Here is a 25,336-nt window from a genome sequence, read left to right on the forward strand (position 1 = left end):
AAAAAAATAGGCCGGTTATTTTCATTATTTATTTCTGATTCTCTCAATTGGAAAAACATCATACTTCCTGTTTCCTTGATTGAAACATAAGACCTAATGCCTAATAAATTACCAATTTTTAATTAATCACGATATTCTACCATATCACGCCTGAAACGTCTCTTTTTTATAAGACCTAGACTAATTTTTGTACAAGGTGTGATCAAAAAAAGACTGGACCGATGTTATTCTGCGCAAACCGTTCAATGGATCAAAACGAGACACAGTGCACCATCTAGCGACACATCTGACAACTAAAACGAGAGGTGTTGCATTTGTTTACATCGAGTCATTACGCACTGGTACGTGTCTTAACCTGTTCGCCGTCGCATGCAACGGCAACAATAAAGGAGCTAGAGGAACAGGCTCACACGGCGCTGATCATGACAGATTTTTTGCCAGAACCAGAGCTTCTGTGATCCTGCAGCCACCCTAATCTCCAGACGTGGCTCCATCAGATTTTTTTTGTTTCCAAAGTTAAAATCAACCTTGAAAGGGCACCGATTCAGCTCTATTGTGGACATTAAAACTAATTGTACAGCGAAACTGAAGAGGATCCCTAAGGCAGCTTACTAGGTAGGGTTCAAGAGCTGAAAGAAACGTTGGCAAAGGTGTGTCGTCAACCAAGACATGTACTTTGGGGGCGACAAGTTCGATTAAGCTGTTTCCGTTGAAATAAATACGTTATAAAATCAGTCCTGTCTTTTTTGATCACACCTTGTATGGGTATCATATAATAAGTATGATGAAATAAAATGAAGAATAAATAAATCATTATCAAGAAGTGTGGTAAAGAGGTTATCCGAAGTTTTTAGTTTATGCTGATCTTATCTTAAAACTGTGTATTTGGCCTGATTTTAAAATTGAAATAGATTTTTACACAAGGAAACAAACTGATCATTCCCTGATTACCTCTTGCCCTTTACATTATGTATCATGCTACTTCATTAGATATAATGGGAAACGATATGAAATATTACGTGCTTTTCTTTTAATGCAGATGTAACACTGATCTCTCTGATAATGATGTGGAGTTGACTGTAATGAGAGGCATCAATTACAATATTTCCAGTGACTCGGACACATACGTGAGATTTGAATTTCCATATCCCACAGTAAGTATTAAGAAAGCAAATTATGCACAAACCAAATTCCTGATGGAAAAACTATGAGTAGTGATTAAAAATAGCTATATTAAAATGAAGTGCATGTTATATCTGATAAAGTGTATTTACAAGTGAATTTCTGGAAATTTAAAAAAACAAGAGTTGACTTAAAAATACATATGGTTGATGTTAATATAAGATTGTTAGTTATTGTATTAGTTTGCTCTGACATTCACATTTTTATAGTTAATCTAGGCCTTTCTTACAAGGGCCAATGGATGACCTATTTCACTGCAATGTGGTTTAGTTCCCTCTTCATTCTACCAATAAAAAATACCCCATTTTGGCCATATAATGCCAACAGTCCATGAGACAACTATATGTAAATGTTGCGGAAAGTGTCTACACTCTGCTGCCATTGTATATTTCTTGGGTATCAGCCCTAGGTTTCTCAGTTCAATCCCAGCCCATGACTAATTATTTTTGCTTTGCTATGTTTCCACCATAATGCTAATTTTGTTGTGATGCTTTATTACTATTGATTTTAGATTTTTTATTTTGACATGTGTTGGGTGGTAACAACTGGTTTCAAGTTGTTGTTAGCATCCAATAAATCAAGACTTCAGTTAGATGGTGATTTTGGCATCGTAGTATTGTTTGTTGAATATTTAGTTGTATTTTTCATTTAATTACTTGTGCTCTTACAAATTATTGCAATTTATTTACATCCAAGCATTTGCTAGAGAGATGTTTATAGCAATGAAAATTATTGTCACAGATTATGGAATTTTTTGCAATTTGAGGCAGGTGATTTTTCCTAAGGACATCAGGAAACACAAATGCCGCTTTGGGAAACAGTTTTGCAAGGCTCCATAAATGTAAAATAATATTGGTGTTTTATTGTATTACGACATTTATCACCGTAGCAAATACTGAAATGTGAATGAAATGGCATAAAATAAGTGCAAAAATGGCATAAAATACATGCATATGTAAAAGTTACCACTCTAATGATGAAAACTATTAGAAGGAAAATTGCTAACAATAATGACAAAAATAAAATTTTCAAAAATATAGCCAAGTAAAGCTGAAAGAGTTGTACCTCAGGCTTAATTGAGCCTTTGTATTGGTAGTAGAGACGGTTACCACTGCAACAAACACTTCATTCCTTTTGTTATTATTGTATGAGTTATCAGTCATCTGCACACTGTTTTGCTATGTTTAAATGTGAATATCTCATACACTATGGGCCATCTTTGCCCAAGAGGTGGCATTTTTGTGATCTTGAATTTAAAGAGAATGTAAATGTTAAATTTCAAGGAAATCAATTATCCATGGACCTGGTCCTCCGTTTTTTCATCAGTCTCAATCATTCTGTAAATTTTTTCACTCTTATACTATAGATTTTGGCTATAGTCAGACTGTGATAATCCCCTAATGTAAGTGACATTTTAAAAGAGTGAGGAGGAGAAGTAAACATAGTGTAAGTTTGGTTTTTGGGAGTATCTAAACTTAACTCATTTTGAGGTCTGTATGTGATATTCAATATGTCAAAAGATCAGCCATATTTTTAATAGAATCACCTATGTATCTAAATGTCTGATTTTACAGGTGCTGTCAGAAATTATATTCTAATCGATTCTTTTAAACAGGATGCACCGCAGAAGGACAGAACACAAATCATTAGGGGTAACAATCCTGTCTATGAACAGTCATTTTTACTGAATATGCAGCGCACATCAAGACCATGTCAGAGGCTTTTCAAAAGGCATGCAGTTAAGCTGGAACTCTGGTCAAGGGGGTAAGTGTTGAATGTTCATCATTATCTGCCAGACATACAATTTTGAAAGTTGATGTTTTACAAGCAAATTCATCCTATTTTAGATTATTAATCTTATGCTACATTTTGGATAAATTTATGTTAATTTGAATCAATTATTTTTTGTATAAATTCACTGGTTTGATGCAAATAACTTTTTATAGTTAAGTTTCAGAAAATAAGAGTATGATGGAATGGTTGCATCAAAATAATAGCAATATAGCAAGGTATATCGTTCACATTAATTTGAATGTAAAGCAAAGTTTTTGTGGAAAATGAAGCAAATTGTGTGGTTATTGTATTTCCAGTTTCCTAGAAATAGGGTTACCAGATCTTTATTCTTTTCTTACACATTTCATCTTTTCTTTCAAAGGTTGATAAATGTCCAAAAATATACATGTATGCATGCTTTCATAAATTCAAAACATTTTAGGAAATTATATGACCCTACTGGAGGCTATAAAGCTCTGTAAATGTAGACACTTCTTCTTAGACTTCTTCTTCTGTAGGCAGATCTTAAAAGGTGAGGTGCTAACAAAAATGTCCCGATAGAGTGAAAACTTAGGATATTTCCTTGATAGAGAGGAAGGGAGATCAGGGAACAAAGAATGAGGGAAGGGAATTTACCTAACCAGTAAGTCAAGAGCCTCACATTGCACGCACACTAGGCACTTCAATATTTTGGGTTAACTTTCTCCCCTGGAGGTGAGTTGAGAACTGTCCTCTTGCTGAACCTGTTGGAGTCTCTTTAAATAAACAACTGCTATCATAATTGTGCCTAAGATATAGGAGGGAGTTTGAAAAAAAAATTTACCTACCCATTAGGCCAGCATTCCCTGTGTGTCCAAATGGAAATATTCTAAATTAACTTCTCAGAAAGTTGTAAATAGTAGAGAAAACACAAATAGTGGTGTTTTATCCTGATGAAATAATACTCAGTAGTTGAATGTTGAAGTACCTATTAGCTATTTTTGTAAAAATTCAGGTACCAATCAGAGTCTGCATTGTCACTGGTATTCATGATGATAGAGATGTATTATTAAATTACACATAAAACTATGTGTAATAATTGCACCTTATAATGAATTTTATCTGTGCTCATTGTAGCAAAATTCCACTGCAGCTTTCGATTACCTTGGCTCTATATCAATCACCAAAGATCTGGTAACCCTATCCAGGAAACTGAGAAAAAATACTGATTTAAAGATGGAAAATTTGTGGAAGTGAAAATATGAGAAAAGACTGAGAATCTGGCATAAAGATGAATCAGAGGCATAAGATGCTGTTTTTCTCCCCTGAAACTAATGAAAGTTGGGGGTCAGCTTGCCAGTAGTTACTCATGATAATCATGTGTATGTTTCATTCAGAACACTTTGAATATCATTTCCTATTCCAATCTCATTCAAAATTTGGTGTGTTATATAATCTTCATTTTTGTCAATCATGATCAGTTTAGGGAAACTTATACAAGCAGTTAGTGTAAATAATATAATAAGATTCATTAAGAAACAAACTCCAGGAGCATTGAAAACATTTCATAAATGGCAGAAGTACATTATTATAATAATAATTGTAAATGGCATTTTATTACATGTGATTGAGGTCAACTCATGTGAAAAATTGCTACAAACTTTTATCATTTGCACTTTCAAGTCTAAATTTTGTCTTTGTTTTAGTATAAATTCTGTAGTTGGTCTAAATTATTCTTTCTATGCCTATGTGTGTACTGGCTGTTTTGCATGCTTTATTCCTTCAGGCTCTTTGTAACTCAGTGAAATTCTTTAATTGTATATGTTTGCATTTCTCCATGCTTAAGTGTGTGGCTTTTACGAAACATTATAATAGGCAATGATGGATAATGCAATAGTGTGATATTTAAAATGTAGCCCTTATCACTGTTTTCAAGGCCCTTGTTCTAGGAAAAAAACATCACTAGTAATATTATTTTCATTTAATGTTAGGTAATTAAGTCTATTTGTATTGTCTAGGAAACCTGGATATGCTGCTTATAAGTGAAAATTACTGCTAATAGAATCAAAAAGTCAGCTAAAAATTCCCTTTAACGTGCTAATTAAATTAGAATTGATTCTTTCAAAATTAAGAATACGTTAATAAACTCTTATTTCAGGGCATGTTGACAGTTCACCCAAGTTAAAGAAGATAAACAAAAAATATATCTCCTGAGTTCTTTCCTTACCTGTGAGACAATATTAAACTGCTTGATAACCCTTAGTATATAAATAACCAGTTAAATTTTAGAAAGACCCAAATTCATGAAAGTGGCTATTGTTGATAACTTCTTACATTTTTCAAGATGATAATGTGTAGGTAAATTAGAACTGGCTGTCTGGGCCCATTTCATCGCATCCATCTGAAATTACTATACTAATTTTTATTTTTATCATATCACTCTTGCTTTGTGAGGTTGTGCCTTATTGGCCATTTGTTGTTTTAAAAAACAATATACACTTTTATTTTTCATTTATATGAAATTTGATATCAAGTTGGTGAAGATTGAGATGTTCATTAGTGATAAATACCATTAAAAAGACAACTTGTTCTGGGAATGTTGTAGCATTTTGCTTAGGTTACTGCAGTTGTGTTCATTTCAATTTGCAATTTCTCATTTTCTGTGCCAATGGAAAAACATTCAGTGCTGTGAACAAAAATTGTGGTTTCTCTCATTGATTCTAATGTTGTTCATTCCATGATCATTATGTTCATTCTATAGGCTTTTTCTTCTTTTTTGTGGACATTAGAAGCTACTTTTAATTTACTTATTTTCATTTTATTATCAGCCTGAGGTGCCATCATCAGTGAAGTTTTATGAAAATCTTTTTATAAATAAAAATAGGAAAAACTAAAATTCATCTAATAATTTGTTTATTAAATTAAAATTATTAAGACGCATTGAATGTTTGTACGGAATACCAATCTGAATCATTAACTGGCTTATGCCTTGGATCTACTGTGAAATCAGGAATCCAAGTACATACATAATTTCCAAATAATTACCCTGATGGTTTTCTCAAGGCTCTTAATGATTTAAAACGGTTTACTCTTTTCTGTCATACTTTCTACCGAATGATGAAACATAAGTAGTGGATGGTGTGAAGAATGAGTTATTTTTAATGAAGTCTTAACTTTTTCTGCAATCATAATTTGTGTTAGGGATACATATTTGACCACTGATATGATGGATCACCCTCTTTTGCACATAGTGCTTTGTCATTGACGTTGAGACTTAGTGTGTGACTACCCCCAAAAGACTGTATCATTCCTGTCATAGAATAAAAATTCTGAAAATAAGGGTCATGGTGATCCAGTCAAAAAACAACAGGGATTGGAGGTGAAAGACTGCATTAGTGGCATGGGCACTATAGCATAGTTTACATAAGTTTTTAATGTAATTGGTACTTTTTATTTTCTCCACTCACACATTAAGTACATAGAAAATTATTCATATTCTGAAAATACTGAAATTGAAAATTTGTCAACAAAATCAAAGTTTTGCCTGAGCCATAAGATGCACTTTTTTATTCTAAAATGTGCTATAAAACCAGCCTGCATCATATGGATTGAGGGTATATAGATATGACTTCACTCAATAAGTCACGAGCGGATTTTACAGAAATAATATTGTCTATGAAGTATTTTTTCCCTCATCATGTAAAATGATTGTATTTATGACAAATTTCGATAATAACACTATTTTGAGCCAGTAGTAAGTAATAGGGCTCAAATATTTCATTGAAAGTACTTCCTAAATAAATTCCCAAATAAATCGTAGAGATATGCAATGGAGGGCATTCAGTTTCATTTCACATGTGGTGTTGCTGTGAATGTGTGCACACATTGGGCTTTTAGGAATGTCACTCCTATGTTCAAACATTGTATCTTTTGTGGTAAATTTGGAGTCTACAAACATCTGATCATAAAAAGTGTGATAGTGTCATTCAATGCATAATACATTCCTTTTTATTTAGAGTGGATATCTGCGCGTGCAAGCAGAAACTGTTTCTTAAAAATTAGAATAACTGAGTGAAATCAATAGAGAGAAGATTGTTGTACAGTATAGCATTTAAGCTTAAAATTATGAATAATGCTTCAGAATACAGAAACAGAGCAGTGCAAAGGCATTTTGGCTCACCGCCATCTGAGAAGATAATATGTGGATGAAGGAAGCAGAAAATTGATTCAGTGAATACAGATAAAAGGAAAAAAACTTTTAAGCTCATCAGCTCCTGAATGGCTTAATCTTTAGATACATGTTAAGAATTGAATAAAACACTGGGAGAATAGGATAACTGTTTCAGCAAAAATGATTTTAATTGAAGCAAGAAAATAAGCTATAGGTATGTCTATTGCCAGTTTTTATTAGGACTAAGTTATGGTGCAAAAGATTCCCACTGAACTGTAATTGAACTGTTACTAATGCTCTGATATACTTACATGAAAATATACATATAATGGGTGCAATATTCAGTGCTTTTATCTGCAATCCACACATACAATCATGAGTACTGAATGGACATTCAGTCAACTCTTCTCAAATAATTTTTACATTTAATTAGGCTCTGGCTCATCTTTTTCAAAACTTTTTTAAGGAAAAGAAGATGAGATCACTTGCTGAGAAAAAGCGTGCTCAAATCACTCAAGCTATGGAAGAACTTAGTGCTTTACATTAGTCAATTGTTCAAATGTGGAATTTTTCCAGTGGATTTAATGCCACTAACCGATAACATTTAGGTGAGAGGGAAAGGAACCGGAGTATATAGGAGGATAAAGATTGTCTTTTTCTGGGGCCACATGATAATCCATCCATAGCCATTTCATGAAAAGTAAGTTTTGTTTAGATCTTGGCCAAAAATGGTAAAATGGAAGTGGCGCTCTACTTAAATGACTAATTTTACATTTTTACTCTTTTATTGTTTTTGGTCTGTTGCCAGGTTTTTTGTAGAATTTGTATTTTCATAAAATTTAACATAAAAATTTGGTGACGTTCTAACGACATTTTCATGTTTTTCCATAAAGTCAGTGGAAAATATTTTGATTTGTTAAATTTTTTTAAAAAGTAACTTCCTTCTTTAGCTCAAAAATGAATTTCTCCTGCAATTAGCAATATTTGGGAAATAAAAATATTCTATTTTGCTATTACATGACAGACTATGTTACTTGTATTCCATCCAATAGGCAGTTCATTTTAACACTGTGCACTGCCTATGTTTGAATGTTATTCTCATCAAGGCACCTAAAAATTAAAAAAATTACCAAAAAGATGTTTGGCTGGATATTTAACGAAAGTAATGTAATGTGATGTTGGCATAACTTTTAATGGTGTGATTAATTAATTAGGTGAACACAAATTTTATTTTTATTAACTTTAAACCTTGAAATTTGCCTTTAAGGATTCGTATTTTTTGTTGATCCAAATCAGTGTTCTCTATGAGCCTAGTGTTCATTTACTTGCAAATGGCACTTAAACTGTGGTTCGAAATAGAGCTAGGATCAATGGCATGTAGGACTGAGGATTCCCCTTTGCCTTCACTATCAAGACAACCACGTGTACTTGTCTTTTGTTTTAAACTTTCCAGATAAATGGCAATCACATGTTTAGCATCTAGTTCACATTGTGATTGTAATCAACACTAAATTGTCAATCATATAGACAACAAATATTTTAACTTAAGATATGTGTTATATAATTGTAATTTTAAATACATTCAATTATTTACACATCCTGGATTTTTTTACAATTGGTAATACACACACACCTACCAATGCATTTATGGGATTTCCTGAGCAATGCCTCAAGATGATGATTTGTAAAGTTTTCAAAGGATATTCAGTACATCTTCTAGGTTTGAGAAAGTATAAAGGTCCTTTGTTTCCATAATGATGTTTTCAAATACTATGGAATCACACAACAAGCATAATTTGTTCCAGAATCTTTCTCGTAAAGGGAAACGCTACTGAAGTAAAACAATTGTTCCATAATTAAATTAATGTAAAATGTGACAAAATATACCATGATGAAAAAATAAATTATATTCAAGGTTTATTCAAAGGAAATTCTGTAAACATTGTTTAGGATCATCTTCATCTTTTCTATCGCCGAATGAACCAACCTAAATGCAAATTTTATTTGTAAGAAAAAGAATATTAATAATTAGTTTATTATTTATGATACATTCTTAATTATTTTTTACTAGAAAGCTGTTATGAGAGTTGTTTTTGCGGATGCTATAAAATTTTGTGAACATGTGACTCAGCATTATCAGTAAATAAATTTATTGTGTGCATAGCAAGTACCTTAATAGGGTGATACTTCTCAATATACAATGCAGCATTTTCCCTTGCTTTCCCATGACCTCCACAATACATTTAGCCTGCTCTTCTGGACTTAACAATTCTTGAAGGCTCATGGAGCTTCAGAACTGTAAACAAGCAAGGTTTTAATAATTAAATCACCACTTGCATTGGCACAAATTACCAGTGTGAGACTGTCTTTCTTTGGCTTGTGGCTGGGCAATGTCTTCTCCTCTGCTGTTGTATAGGTTTCCGTTTGAATCTTTTTCTATAAGATACCCATTTCATCACAAAAATTGTTGCAGCTGTTAAGCTTCATCATCTGAACAAGCTTCTTGAAGTTGCTATTGAGGTTCTCTGTTGCCTTTGTGCTGGAGCTTGCTGCTTCACCATGCCTCACAATGCTGTGGATGTCGGGTCTTCTCTTAAACTTCTTGAAATGCCCATGGATTCCCTCAAATACTTCCTCACCTGATGATCCTGGCATCTTCCAACAAGGTCAAGGAAAATCACTTAAGCCTTCTCACAAATGATGGTCCTGTTAATAGTATTGCTTTGCAATTGCTCTTTGTTTTTACATATGAGAATCAACCTTTCAACATCATTACATAAATGTTGTGTTGATATTCTTGTCTCTCTCTTTGAAGCATCTATCTCTTTAATCTTGTCATTGTTCTTTAAAAAAATGCAAGTTTTTGATGTCGATCGATTGTATGTGCGTGCTTGATCAGCTATGCTCAAACCTAATTATCCTATTTCAATAATTTTACTTTGATTTCTATGATTATTTTAATTCTCTTATGGCTGTCTTGGTGTGGCTTTTTCTTTATTGAAATTTTTAAAACGATGCACAAAATATTATCAAACTTTGCTTCAAAAAATCATAAATAGTATGTCTAAATACAAGTTTGGAAAAATGTATGATAATGAGTGACACTAAGATGCTAACGGAACGAGGGCCAAACACAAATTGAAGCTGCAGGCACCCAATCATTCCGGGAATCCCCCTCTCCTCGTCACTTGTTATGTGCAAAGTCACTTATATTTTTGCCGTTTGTGTGATTTACTTGCAGTGCAAGGTTCCACTGTGAGAGCACGTTTCCAAGTGACCATTTCTATAGAAATACAAATCAAAGATATTGTTTTCCACTTGGAGCCCATCTTCAAATTTAGCATTCGAGAGTAGATCGTTCAAGACTGTATTTGTCAGAGGAAACATACTTTGGACTTAAAAGTATAAATGAGAAAATATGTGCATAAATATTCCTTAATTTTCCTCTTCATATTTTAAATGAAAAACTTTGTGAAGAAAACTAATGTTTCAATTACTAGGAAGAGATACCATTAACCTTGTAATTAATTGTCATTGTATTAATGTTATACCTGATATTAGATGCCTGCCCACTGCACTAGGGAAAAAATATTATATTGTTTGATCTTATCTGGCCCATGATAGTTTGTCAATTAAATTGCCTATTTTTTAGTGTCAGATAATGTTACTTTAAGCATGGTAAAATTGTGATATGCTGGCCAGTATCACATATTTGTGAAGCAATGTGCAGTTTTGTGTTCTGTGAGGTACAAACATTTATTTTACACTTTTTTATCATAAATGGTGTTTCCCTCAGATCGCCCTGGACCAATTAAGAGATGTATATTCAATAGCATCCATTTCATTCACCCTATATAAATAGGTTATCTGGGTGTGTGGAATGATACCATCTAATGTTGTGTCAAAGATTTGAAATTGACTTCATCCATGAATGATAAACTTTCATTATGGTAGTATATTATGCCCTATTGCTGGACACTTTACCAGAGCTGGTGTATTGCAAAATGTTGTACTTTACTAAAAAGGCCTGGGGAGTGATTTAAATCTTCATTTTCTACTTGGATTGCCATATTTAAGAAGGCATAAATTAAACTTATTATAATCGTTGTGGATAAATGTGAACTCAAAATCAAATATTTCATGCTATTGCTGGAAATTCATAGCACTTGCTGCTGTATCTCATTTTGCACAAATTATGTTCAAACATAGAACTAGGTACATTTTCAGCATAAAAACTCATGACTCAACCATGTGTGATTTTAAATTGACATGAAATGAAAATAATAAATTTCCCACGAGACAAATTATTACTCAACCTTATTTGAGATCAACTTTTTTTCCAAGGATGATGATGGATCCAAAGGTGTTTTTGCATTTGTTGTACTGTGGTGCTTTGTCATGCTTTTGGATGACCAACTTGACTCAATGCTTACAAAGAAAATGTGCTTTGGAATCTTTACCTTGACCATTCCATCTAATGACATAGTAGACATAAACATTCTGATTGCCATAGTTAATTGCAAATTGCATTGTTTTTAAATTGAATAAAAGTCACTTCTGTAATGTGGTTTTAGCTTGAGCTACAATACTTCAATTACTTTGCATTGGATGTAATACTTCTACTCATTCCACAGTGAAGAGAGGTTGATGTTATGCTGTAGTTTTTGCTGTTCTTAATCTGGAAAAAAACAAACTCTTTCCAGGTCCTGCCTTCATTACCTTTGTTGCTTCAGTTGCGAAAAGAGTGGTTGTCATGGTTGTTTCAGGTAAATGATGGGTTTTATGTATTGTTTAATGCAACTGAAATACTGAACATTCCCAAAGACAGTGTGTGTTAACATTCTTCTAAATCATCCCAGTAATAAAAGTCAAAATCTTCATGCTACCATAAATCAACAAGATGAAAAATATTCTGAAATCTTTATGTATTGGGTCTCAAATTTATCATGAAAGGTCATCATATATTAAGCTAAATGATAGGGTTATACAATGAAGTGACAAGGGTAATGATGTACTTGTTCACCAGGTGAAGTATCTAATTATGCCAGGTTATATCTCGTGTTTGTATGAACCGTTATCATAATTAATTGAAAACCTTTTATAAGTGGCAATCCCTCTTAAAACTCATTGTAGTGACTTTTGTTAGATGGAGAGGAATCATTATACCAGACTTAAAAGAGGTATAAAATTATTTATTATGAATAAAATAGCATAAACTTAGTAGCATCCATGAAATCTTTTTATTTCCTGACCTCAGTTACGACATATGCATTAGTTATTTTTTAGAATGACTACATCTAGGATAACAGAGCCAATACACAAGCACAACTTAGAGGCTTGGGAAAAACGTTAAACTGCAATGGAAGAAATATAAAGAAAAAGACTGCTAATGAAAAATTTGACTGCTACATTGACCCCCACCCACTTGAGTGACTCCTGTAGTTCAGTTAATTAGGCCTTCATCACAAGAGGTCTCAAATGTTTTCCTAACGTATAAAATCCAACTTTCCTTCCATGATCCCCACACCCTAGGAAAAATTCTTTTCAACTCAAGGTGTAACAACCAAAACTGTACCTTTGAACAAGATGCCCTTCACTTCAACATCAACATAAATACCCTGTGATCCACCAAAAAGGTGTGTAGGAGGGGCTTCAGGCATCTTCCCCATCCTTGGTAATGCCAGCTTTCAAACGAGGAAGGGTAGCTTAAAATTTATAGAGCTTGTGGGGAAAGCAGGAGACATAATAAACTGGAAAGATTTGTATCAATAAGGAAATAATTTATGTTTAATTGATTTTTGGTATTATTAATAGAAAGAATACCAAATACACTATTATATGATGGAAAATTTACAATATGTGAAAGTTTCAAATAATTGATAATTATTTGGCAAGTAATTTTCTTGGATTCATGGCAAATTTGACAACTGCGGTTTAATCACAGTGATTTTAATTTTGTAGCGCAAATATTCTGTGTACATACACTCATCATAGCCAGTCCATTAAATTGGTCCTTTCCCAGAGTTCTTTGGTGCCAATTCTTGGTCCATTGCATACTGCTGAAAGAGCACTCCGCTGTACCTACTGGTGGTGCATGGCTGGGTGAGCAGGATCAGATTTTTCATCACCAGAAAGAAGGGTTCAGTCTCCTTTTACTCTATGTCTTGTTCTTCCATATTTAGTACCTATGTTCCAACTCTGCCTCTAGGTTCTCCAAATGGCAAATGCTTTTAAATGAAGATGCTTTTTCCTTTAATTCCTCGATTGCCATAAGTAACATGTGCAAAGGACGTAGCTATTTCATTGCAAATTCAGGTATATTATAGATTGTAATCCATCAGTCTAAAGAAGATATTATTTTATGGAATTATTTAAGATCTTCTCTAGAACTCCTTGGAATTGGTTACTGGATGATTGGTGCCTATCAACAATCAATCATGTATGCAGATACAGTCCTGGTTGCTCTGTGATTTGTTTCAATTCTCAAAATCTTCATCGGTGACTTTTGTTAGCCTCTTAATAATGCCTAACCATTGCCATGATGCATTGAATGTGTTATGATGCATTGCTGCGAGGCTTTGATAGTATCTAAGGTCTTGGATCAGAGAAAATTCACAGCTGGCTCAAACACTGCAGAGTACCATGTAATCAACATTACTGCCATGATGAATAATGATTTACATGCTGCTGAATGTAATGGAAAGGTAATTGTTTGACCAGTGGGAAGATAATCTATCAGCAGAATCCCCTTCGCATCCTAGAAAACTGAAGCCATCACCTTTCTTGCCAACCATATTGCCTTGGCTTTCTTTGGTGTTGGTAAATAAACATGTTTCCCCTGCTTTTTGACTGCTGTTTTGTCTGTGGAGTATAATATTGAACCCAAGTTTCATCTGTGGTTACAAACTGATGTATAAAATCTTGTTGGTTGCTCTTAATACAGGTCAAATATGTTCGGAAATTTCTATTCTGATGCGCGTGTGATCCCGTGGCAAGAGTCCCATCTATCTATCCGATAATTTTCTCATACCCAATCCCACTGTTAAAATGTGATATACCCGCTCAGATAACATCCCTGCAGCTTCAGCGATTTCTTGCACTTTCAGTCTGCGATCCTCCATGGCCATTTTATGCCTTTATGCAATAATTTATAGGGTAGTGACATATTTTGGCTGACCACTATGCGATCATCATCTAAGCTGCCCCAACCAAACTTAAACTCATTTGTCCACTTGAATATGAAGAAGCAGAGTCCCCCAGACCTCTGAAAGTTGGACCTCTGAAATTAATTCCCTATGCTTTCATGCCTTTGTTTATGAAGTATTTAATCCCTGCTGAAATCTCAATTTTTTCCATCATCACAAATCTCTACATGGGAACAGCAGCAGAGAGGCATCTGCATCACAGATCTCTTCCTGGAGCACTGATGTGTTGCGTGTTTACTGATAAAGAATTACCTATTACTATGCAGGGAACTTGTTGTGTTAGTGCCGACAACTGGTTGTGATTCTGACAACCTTTCAAACTACCCTCCTATGAGGTTTGTGATTCCTCCGAGAGGATTGTTTCGATAGAATTTGACATATTTTGTGATTTTCGGGCAATCAAGTAGATTGCACTAAATTATTTTGATGTCCTACAATCAAGAAAAAAGTGGCCATTTGAATTAAATGTTCAAACTCAAGTATATACTGCTTCCTATTAATGAAACATTTCCTCTTTTTAGTAATTTAATGAAAATCACCAACTGAATATTTTTCTTTCATACTTTTTAAAGACACCCTAATAATTTACTGGATAATGCAATGAGTTTTGAACTCAAAAGAGGGTAATCGAGAAAATAAACTCCGTTTTTGTGTATCGTGAGAACTAGTGGAGAGGGGCAAATGATCGCTGTATTGATGCACACAGTTGGTCAGTACGCCTCGAATTGCAGTGGTTGGAAGGTCGCACTGCTTGTTTTTTGTTTACAATAGCAAGTTAAAATGAACAACACAATTGAAATTCCCCACAAATGGTCTGTCCAGAAAGTGACCTCCATGTTATAAGATATGTAGTAGCCTAACTTTTCAGTCGTGTTTCCATGAAACAGAGTCCTAGTAAACTGTGGAAAACTTCGTAAAGATTTCAGTTATCGCAAAACGATTTTCATGAACTTTTTCATCAATTTTCGGGTACAGTGCATTGTTCACCACAGGCCATCATGGAGATTTGGATTCACTCTTAAATGAACGACAACACTGACACACAACTCTTGTCACTCATCACATATGGCCCGTACAGAGCAATAATTTTCTGATGAATTTCAGTAGTTTTGACGTTTTTTTATCAGTAAAATCCTTATCACAGGACAAATTTCAAATTTGGTGGGAACTTCAGTTGGATTGTTCATTTTAACTTGCTATTGTAAACAAATGACAGGTGGCGTGACCTTCCAACCACTGCAGTTCGAGGCATACTGATCTACTGTGTGCGTCAATACAATGACCATTTGATTCTCTCCACTAGTTCTCACGCTACACAAAAGCGGAGGCTACTCTCTGGATTACCCTCGTATATGCTACATACTCTAAAAATATTGAGCCTCAATTGAAAATTTAAAAAATTTTATTGTTATTATATCATTTTAATAAGCTGCAGTACTCTTTGTTAGTATGAACAATAATATTGTAGAAATATATATTTCCCATAAAGCATGTACAATACTTATGCACATAAATTATAGTGGGCAATAATCCTGATTTTCATTAATGTGATATTTCATAGGTACCTAGTCTACCAATCAGCTGCAGATTTTTGTCCATCTTCAGCAAATATTACATATCTTCATGGCCTTCCTCTGACAGAAAATGTAGTCTGCTTTACATATTTCCTTCTTCAGTTGTACTTCTTATCCCCTTCCACTCTACAGGAAAATGCAATTCATTTTTTCGTCATCCCTTATCCAAACATTATTCCTTCATTGTCAGAATTTAGTATATAAGTATTTCTCAGTCTCCCTACCACACACCTCTCCTACCTCCTAAAAATTTCACCAAATAAGTCTCTCCATTAGTAAAATTTTATTGGTTAAACAGTTATCTTTCTTTCTATCCAACATATTTTCTCTAGTCTACATGTCAATGTTTTGTACATGGTATGGCTGCTATACCCCTTATATGTTTATCTAAAATATAATTAATACTCATTCGTCATATTCTTATGCAGCAATTACCCTGAAAAATTGATCTAGTTTAACACTATTACTTTCCTGAATGTTGTGTCCTTCATCATTATCCATTTTCAATTGTTCAAAATGTAGTTAAGTGAATGTGTTACAAAGATTGAAATGGAAAAAAGTGAGAATTTCGCCTTAAAAGTTCCCTGGGACATAAATGTGGGGACCTTTTTGATATTTCTGGGAATGGCTGATTTTCAAACTTTGAAAACTTAAAAAAAATGTAAATGGATGTTTTAGTGAACATTAAAAATGTATATTTTAGAATTTAAATTTGCTGCCATTCTATTGATTTCCTTTCAGGTCATTTTAGAAAAAGAAGGTGAGGATTTTCACATGAAAGAGGTTATTAGGTAGTGGAGAAATGAAAAATTAAAGAGCTTTAAGTCTTAATAGAAATATTTTTTGAAATTTCCATCTAAAATTTTATTACTGCCGCTCACAAGTTCCAATACAACTCATTTATGTTAGAAATGCTGCTGAGGATATTTTCTTGCCATGTTTTGCAGTTTCCATTTTTCAAAAGGACTTTCTTGATGATTATATGATTATTGTGCTTAACTATTTCAATATGTCCAGTTGTGACTGATTTCCACATTTTGCAATTTCTACCTTTTAACTGGTTTTAGTGTGCCTTGGTATCCAACATATCCTCTATTCATGACAGCAATTCTTCACATTCTCATAGGGTAGTTAATATTAATTTCGGTAGTAATTAACCACTGTGCATGAATTAAGGGATAAACATGTGGCAAATCGGTGCATATTCACACACTATAATGAAGTTTAATAGGTTAAATAGGTGCTAAAAATCATTTCTTCATGAGGTAGATTATAAGTTTCCATTCATGATCATTACCATTGCTTGTTTCAAATTATTTAAGGGCTAAATACCTTGAAATTCAATTGTATGCAATATATTGCACCATTTGATTCATACTCTCATGTCTGCTTCCAAACATGGCATATATCTATCTCCTTGTTGGCTCTGATAATTTATGGTAGACTTTTGTGAAAGTTCTCATACTTTTAATTACCACCTGATAATCTGGCCAGGGCACCTTGAGAACTGAATTTCTGATCAGATAGGCAGTTGTGGGAGGCATCTCAAAGCAGCCAAGTTTCAGCAGATAAGCTCGTCTTAGTTATGGAATTGCTCTCCAGTGTAACTTATCACAGGCCATTAAAATTAATCATGATAAAATTCATCAGAAGTGATAGTAATTACTAAATAATTATATCATTTGATTTTTTTGTTGATGAAATCATTCCAAAAATCAAGAATTTCCTGTCATTAACTTGATGACTGATGTATTTTTTAAAAATTGATTTCTTTAAGACACCTTTGGATCTGTCATAGTTTACTGAAGGTTTTGTCATAATAAGGAGAATAATAGGTAAAATTGTGATAAAAGCCTTAATTGAAGAAATTCCATTTTGTATTTATAAGCACATTTCTCATTATGTAGTCAATGCTAGTTCTATGCTGACTGGAGTCAGCCCGAGTGCACACTTAAAGTGAAGTAGAATACCTACCTCTTTTACTCCTACTTCCTTATCTCAACTGAATCTTGTTAGAGTTATTTATTCATTCAACACGGGAAGTAGGTGCATCTATAAAGATGAAAATTTTTGCCGAGATAATGCAAGTATTAAGCATATATATGTGTGTGTATTATAAGTTTAAATTAACTTCTGCTAATTTACCTAGCAGAGGTTTACATATTTCATAAAATGCATTCGATTCAGATAAAAAAAGTGGAGAAAGGTGAATTTGTGTAAGGGAAAACAAAAACAGATAATATTCAACAAACTATCATCACCTACTTTTCTTTACTCATTGTACTAATGGCGGGCTGGTCACATGCAAACATTGTATTGTAATGGCATACGCATAACATAAAAGAAGGCTTCAAAAATCAACCATCATCTTGCATCAAGTTAGAAAACAATGCTAAGAAAAACACCTTACTCATCATACTATAGTTAAAACATATCTATACAAAATTATGAAAAAATATTTATGTGAATGGTAATATACTTAACCATCCATATAGTATAACTAGGGTCAGAAATTTATGGAAAATAAAAATCACATCTCTAGTCATTTAAAAATCCACATTTAGAATATAAAATGGAAAATTGCCAATAATTTCTTTGCCTGAAAAAACAATTTCAATTCTGAGGAATATATTAATCCTGAAATATAATGTGATCGAGACCACATATAATCTGATGTTCCTTGTTTGCTCTGGCATTGGATATGTGAACTTATTCACCTGTATACCTGATGCTGTGAGTCAAGTGCTTCAATTATTTCCCTGGGGTGTATGTTAGATTCTCTTTATCAAAAGGGTGACCACTTCATTAGGGAAATCAGGAAATAGTGTGGAATTACTTAATTTCTTCAGCATTTCAAGAAAAAATTGGAAAAGGACCAAATTTTTTTATATGGATGGAAGTTTGTGTATAGATAGAATATGAGATACAAATTGTGAATTGAGGATTTTGTTCTTTTTTGAGACCAGTTTGTGTTTGGTGTACGCCATTTTGCATTCTGATTCTGAAAAAAACTATGAGCAGGAAAAACATCAGTGGTGTGACAGTTTCAGTGATGGCGGATGATTCACTGGACGAAACTAATTAGCCAAACAGGTGAATAATCAGAGAAGAGAGGACATATGTTTGTGAGGAAAATTGGGAAAAACTCTTAATTAGGAATCTAGCAAATGAATGGCCGTGCTGTTCTAATGTTTTTGGGTGCCAGCCCATCTGCTGGTTTTTCTGTCTACATCACATATCATTCCTTTGCATTTAGAGTGCCTGTCGGCTTTTTTGGCTGTAGCCCTTCATCCAATAGGTGTACGGATGTTTGCTTACCCCAAGGACATCATCACAATAGCTAAGCAGCTCATTGGTATCAGAACTGTAATAAAGTATTGGCAGTTTTAACATTAAAGTTGGGAGACACTATTCTTGCCAAAATATTTAAATTTGGACATGAAAATTTATAATAATTTTAAAATAAGCTAAATTTATTGTGAAACAATTGAAAATCATCATTTTATAATATTATGAAAAACAATACATTATCACAAATTCATGGATGTTTCACATAATTGCATGTGTCTTGAAAAATTCATGCCCCTACTTATCATGACTTTTTACAGCATTGTCTATTGCACTTAATTATTTATAACCAATGGGAGATGAGACATCGGGTAAGCATTCCTACTGGATGGCATTTATAATCAATCAATTAACCAAGATTGTAATGGCTGCCCATGTCTTACCTTGATTGTTTACACTGATGGGTGGCAACCCTGAGGCTTTAGGGATGCTTCAATGTGAAACACCAACCAATGGGTGTGTTTGCTGGTGGTGCCTCACTTCTCATTGGCTCCTGGAGAAAAAACAACCTGTAGTTATAGTTACCAGCCAATTTTCAGTGGTGTATCATGCAACAGGTATGAAGTGTCTTCACCTCAACAGTGAACCAACATAACAGAAGCATTCAGAAAGCCAGAAAGTTATTGTATCATAGTGCTTCAAAAGCCTTAGTAGAAAGAATTAGATGTAATTTTTATAAGCTAGTAACAAGCTTGCCAGCTTACTCTCAATATGTTAATTAAATTTGGTGGATGTAGAGTTCCAATGAAACTGTGCAAGTTGAATCATTTCAATGGTCTTGGAATGGTAAAAAGATTTTTAAAAATTTTAGCCACAGATTTTTTTCATTCACCAAGAAAGTAGACAGAGCGGCTGAAGTTCATGGTTGAATATCAGTAATAATTTGTGAACTTTGAAAAAATTCTTAATATGCTAATATTAGTTCCTTCAGCAAATGGTAAATTGTAAAGGTGATACATGTACCTAAAAATTTAATGCATAGCTGTAAGAATACATAGTCATTGCACTATGCCAAGGGTACTACAAAAATACCTTCACATAATTGATCAATCCCAAGCATTATATAATGAAATAGGTAAAGATGATTAATTCTTATGAGAAAAGCACAATTTCTCGTCAGGGCCAAGTAAACAAAATGAAGAGAATTTGTGAACTTGAAAATGAATTAAATATATCTGTTTTCATGCATTATTAATGATTAGAAGTTCATATGTTGACTTTTTCAGGGGATTTTTTCGTGGTGATTCTCTTATTGGCACTGCTACTGTAAAGCTGCAACCCCTGGAGACTGTGTGCACCCTGCATGATTCCTTTCCTGTAAGTAAAGATTAATGGTAGGCTGCATAAGTAAAGTTGTGATAGTTACAGGCATTAGATCCCATGAGGGAAGAAGAAACACAATCTTGGGGATTTGTGGTATTACTCTTTAAATTATGTTAACGCTCAAACTAAAATATTTTCTTGAGTCTATTTAGAATTGTCATAATTTAATTAAGCATTTTATATGCCTACCTTCATGTGAATCTATTTTTAGATAGTAACCTTCAATGCATGTAAATATATATCAACTATACCCGTGTTTCTGTAATCCAGATGTGCTGACCAGTACACATTTGTCTTACACAATAGTCAGCACATCGATCTGGCCAACCAAAGTTCTGTAGTTTTGTTCCCCATTCAGGATCCTCCTTCCTTTGCCTATAACCTTGTGTATATACTCAATGTGGTCCCTATCTCTTTCATAATCCAATATCATTGAGAAAATGTTTTCTAGCTATCTTCAACCATTATTTTAATTAGATTAATTATGGATTAAAATATTCTTTCCAACCCAAAACTTGTACTGATAGGTGTCATAAATTTGACCTATAATCATTTAACAAGATATTTTGTGGTAAGCTAATATGCGTATGTTTTTCTTTTAGCTGATGGAGGGGCGTAAGGCAGTTGGTGGTAAGATGGAAGTCAAGATTAGACTAAGGAATCCAATCCTTGCCAGACAAGTGGAGAAAGTGACTGAGAAATGGCTTGTAATTGATAGACTGTGATAATGGTATTTTGATATATATTCTCAGCATTCTACTTGGAGACTAATGTATACTGTGCCACTATTTTGCTCCTCTCTTGGAATCTCTACATAATTTTTGTAAAGAATAGATGGGGATAGCTGCAATGATAAGTATGTTGCCGTACACACAATGCTTTCAAGCATAAGACAATTTTAAACTCTTTTTAACTGCTTAGCATCCTAATGGCAATGTTTTTTTATTGGCCAAACAGTAAAATTGTGCACACTATATCCAGAAAATGATGGTTTTAACTAATAAAGTTGATAGTTTTATATTGTTATAATGATTGCATGGTAATGCACTCAAAATATGAAGGTTTTGACCTAATTCTTTTTCTGTCATGTTCATGTGCCCGACTTTTATACCATTGAACCTGCTGACACTTATAAGAGCCACCTTCTTTGGATATTTAAATTTCATCTGTGATTCAAGTTATTCAGGAACCTTAGCTAGCACATACCCTCCCGCATGTAAGGAGATATGACTTTATCATATTTGACAACACCCATGTGGTTCACTCCACTCATTAAGACGTACTTCAGTTTTTGGAAGAAACAATATAGTAATGATAATTCACGCATGTGTAGAAGAATACACATCCTCATAAAATAAGTACTAAATTTACCTACTTAATTTTTAATTTATATTCTGGGGCTCAATATGTCAAGCTGAATGAGTGTTGGAAATAAATTATGACTAGTTGTGTTTTTTCAGTTGCACTGATATTAAGAAATCCTTAATATGTTATTACATTTCAGAAATGAAGATATGTATTTTTTGTGTGTGGTTGACTTGTAATATATAATATATTTTGATATGTACAAATCTTTTGCATATTATGTAATGTTTCAGCAGAGGATGTGCTCATCCCTGAACATTCAGGGATTCTCAGCTCAAAATGATCTTTCCCAAAAATAATTGGTGATAGACTTGATTAAAATTGTATGCAGATTGGTTGTTGGTCTTGAATCTTGGAATATTACACGAATTTCATCTTCAGGTATGGGGATTGGAATCAGATTAATTGAAGTGCACACTAATTGTTAATTATATTAAATTGTCCAGTGTAATAATTGTTATAATTATTGAACATTGCTTTTATAGTGCTTGCATATTCTATCCAGTAATTTTGATGTAAAAATTTGGAACTCAGGGTGACCAGTGGATGTTGAACTATCGGACATACAGAATTCTTTTAGAAACTGGTGAATAGAATTTAAATCTTGGAAGGAGAAATGTTGAATTATCAAGCCATTCAGAAGCTAATTCTATAAATCAATTGGTCTATATAAATTTTGAGAAAAGTAATTTTTGTCAGTATTTGATTTTGAAAATTTTTGAACAATCATGATCCACAAAAATAATGCAAGGTTATGAGGTAAGTAGACCCTAAATTACTCTTTAAGTTCCATTATAAATGTCATAAATACTACCTTGATCAAAAATTTCCCGGAATTTATTCAGAAAATTAAAAATACAAGTTTATTCATCTAAATCTATATTGTCCCCTTCAAAGTAATCCCCATCGACTGCAACACACTTATGCCAGCGCTTGATCCAATCCTCGAAACATTTTTTATATTCGGTTTTCGGTATGTCCATCAGTGCTTCCTGCGATTTTTCCATTACTTCCTCTCGGCTGCTAAAACGCGTTCCCCGTAATGGTTTTTTAACTCGATTGAACAGAAAGAAGTCACAGGGAGCCAAATCAGGTGAATTCGGTGGCTGTTGGATGGTATTTGTTGCATTTTTCGTCAAAAAATTACGAATAATGATAGCACTGTGCGACGGTGCGTTATCATGGTGCAAAATCCACGAGTTTTCTGCCCACATTTCTGGTCTCTTTCGGCGAATTGCTTCACGCAAACGTCTCATAACGCCCAAATAATACTCTTTGTTTACTGTCTGGCCTTCTGGCAAAAATTCATGATGCACTACACCGTTGTAATCCATGAAAACCGTCAGCATTGCCTTCTTTTTTGACTGAAAACGACGTGGTTTTTTTGGTCTCGGCTCATTTGGTGAACGCCATTCACTTGCCTGATGTCTGGATTGCGTGTCGTACTCATAAACCCACGTCTCGTCTCCAGTAATGATCCTTTTGATGAATGTGGGATCGGATTCAGCCTCGCAAATCATGTCTTTTGCGACGTCAACACGGTCTCTTTTTTGCATGAAATTGAGGTCTTTTGGCACCAACTTTGCTGCTACACGACGGAAACCCAAATCATTAACCACAATGTCTTGGGCGGATCCATAGGCAATGTTCAAGTCCTCTGCTATTTCTCTGATGGTTAATTTGCGGTTATTGACCAACATTTCTTTTACTTTATCAATTTTTTCACCGACTTTCGATGTCGATGGTCTGCCACTGCGTTCATCATCTTCGATTGACTCACGACCACTTCTGAACCGCTCGTGCCACTGGTAAACGACCGTTTTTTTTAGAGAATCGTTGCCGAAACACTTTTCCAACATTTCCAACGTCCGTGCGCCACTAAATCCGTTTTTTACGCAAAATTTAATACAAGTTCGTTGTTTCAAATTTAAATCCATTTCTGCAATTGTAAAAAATTGCCAATACACACAGAGATAGATGTACTCTTGGCTACGTAACTTTTGCAAATGTCAAGTTATGACACTAAGATTTAAAGGGAATATCAACAACAGATGTACCAATTTAACAAAAAAAACAGAACTCAAATCGGAACGATGGGAGCGCCACACGGTGGTTATTCCGGGAACTTTTTGATCAAGGTAGTATATTATTTACTTTTGGAAATTGTGCTTTAATGTTTTCTGTGATATCTCCATTGTTTGATATCTATACAGTAGTTACATATTTTTTCTTTGGTATTTTGTCAAATACTGTTAATAAGAAAATGTATGGATGAAATTTTTTTCCGCTTTGAGACCAAATTTATTCCATATAATTTAAAAAAAAGCTTACAAAAAAGTTGAAAAGGAAATGTGAGATTGAGCAATTTTGTGAAATAAATAAAAATAACATGATTTAAAAGTTATAAGATCTTGGAAATGTTAAATATCATTAGGCTAGTGCTTCCATAAGCACACACAAGTACATATTGCAGATTTTAATGCAGTTGTGACTACATTTCCTCAATGGCTTAATTGGTAGAGCATCAGCCTAACAAGGTTCATGGTTCAAGTCCTGGCCAGGGAACCTTTTTTCTACTTGGAATCTGCTCTCTTCTGCCTTCGTCATGCACCTTGTTTTGTTCTTGTTATGTGTGTGCATTCCTTTTCCCTAACCTATAACCATCTGAATATTTTTTCCATTCATGGCGAGTTTTGGTGTTTGAATGTGTGTAATTTTAATGTTGATAAAGTCTGAAAACAACAGATTGAGACTTCTGTATCAATTATATTGAATAAACAAAACAATATAACGAGGATTTTAGGAGGAGGAAGGCTAAGTCAACCAGTAAAATTGAAGGGCAAAACCTAGAGCAGTTTACAGATCTTTGAATTATGTTTTGGACCGTAATGGTCAAAGGTGTAGGGATTAATGACAGGGACACCTAAGTAAGGATGGTACAAAAAAACTTGTTAAAACTGATAAAGAACATGGCTTTGCAGTGCAGAAACATGGTCAATGAAGCAGGATGATAAACACAGATAGGAGGCTTTTGAAAATTGGGTGGGGAAAAGTTGAAGTAGACAGAAAGGAAAAAAATGGGAAAGTGCTAGATATGGTAAGGAAGGAAATGAGACTGCTGTAGAAATTCAAACGAGGCAGGAAACGTTGATGCACAGCATTTTGATAGGCAATGGAATTCTGAAGACTTTGGTAGAGATAAGTGCATTAGCTAAGTAAGGTAGGGGTGAGAAAAGGATTGTGATTTTGGATGGAATGAAAGTAGATAAAATAGGAGCAGAATTGAAGAAGGTTTTATTATTGTGTGGTGTCAGATTATGTCTTGGAAGAGGTTAAGAAATGTTGAGGTGTAAAGTAAGTGTTCCAAAGCCTACCTCAAATGGTGCACTACCAAATAATAATTTGAAATTTGGATC

The 25,336-nt window shown here is 33.8% G+C and overlaps 1 protein-coding gene across 1 annotated transcript in view; it reads left to right on the plus strand.

Moving 5' to 3' along the window:
• The window catches only part of l(2)gd1 (lethal (2) giant discs 1), a 43,753-nt gene extending 21,035 nt beyond the window's left edge, over window positions 1-22,718 (plus strand). The window contains exons 13-16 of the mRNA XM_071593316.1: window positions 1,040-1,154; window positions 2,798-2,946; window positions 20,459-20,549; window positions 21,158-22,718. Of these exons, the coding sequence (XP_071449417.1) occupies window positions 1,040-1,154; window positions 2,798-2,946; window positions 20,459-20,549; window positions 21,158-21,280 (478 nt within the window). The 3' untranslated portion in view covers window positions 21,281-22,718. The remainder of the gene's footprint in view (window positions 1-1,039; window positions 1,155-2,797; window positions 2,947-20,458; window positions 20,550-21,157) is intronic.
• Window positions 22,719-25,336: the final 2,618 nt, after the last annotated feature.

This window comes from Hetaerina americana, unplaced genomic scaffold, assembly GCF_022747635.1.
Source record: "Hetaerina americana unplaced genomic scaffold, ioHetAmer1.1.p SCAF_1, whole genome shotgun sequence".
In the NCBI taxonomy this organism is placed as follows: Eukaryota; Metazoa; Arthropoda; class Insecta; order Odonata; family Calopterygidae; genus Hetaerina; species Hetaerina americana.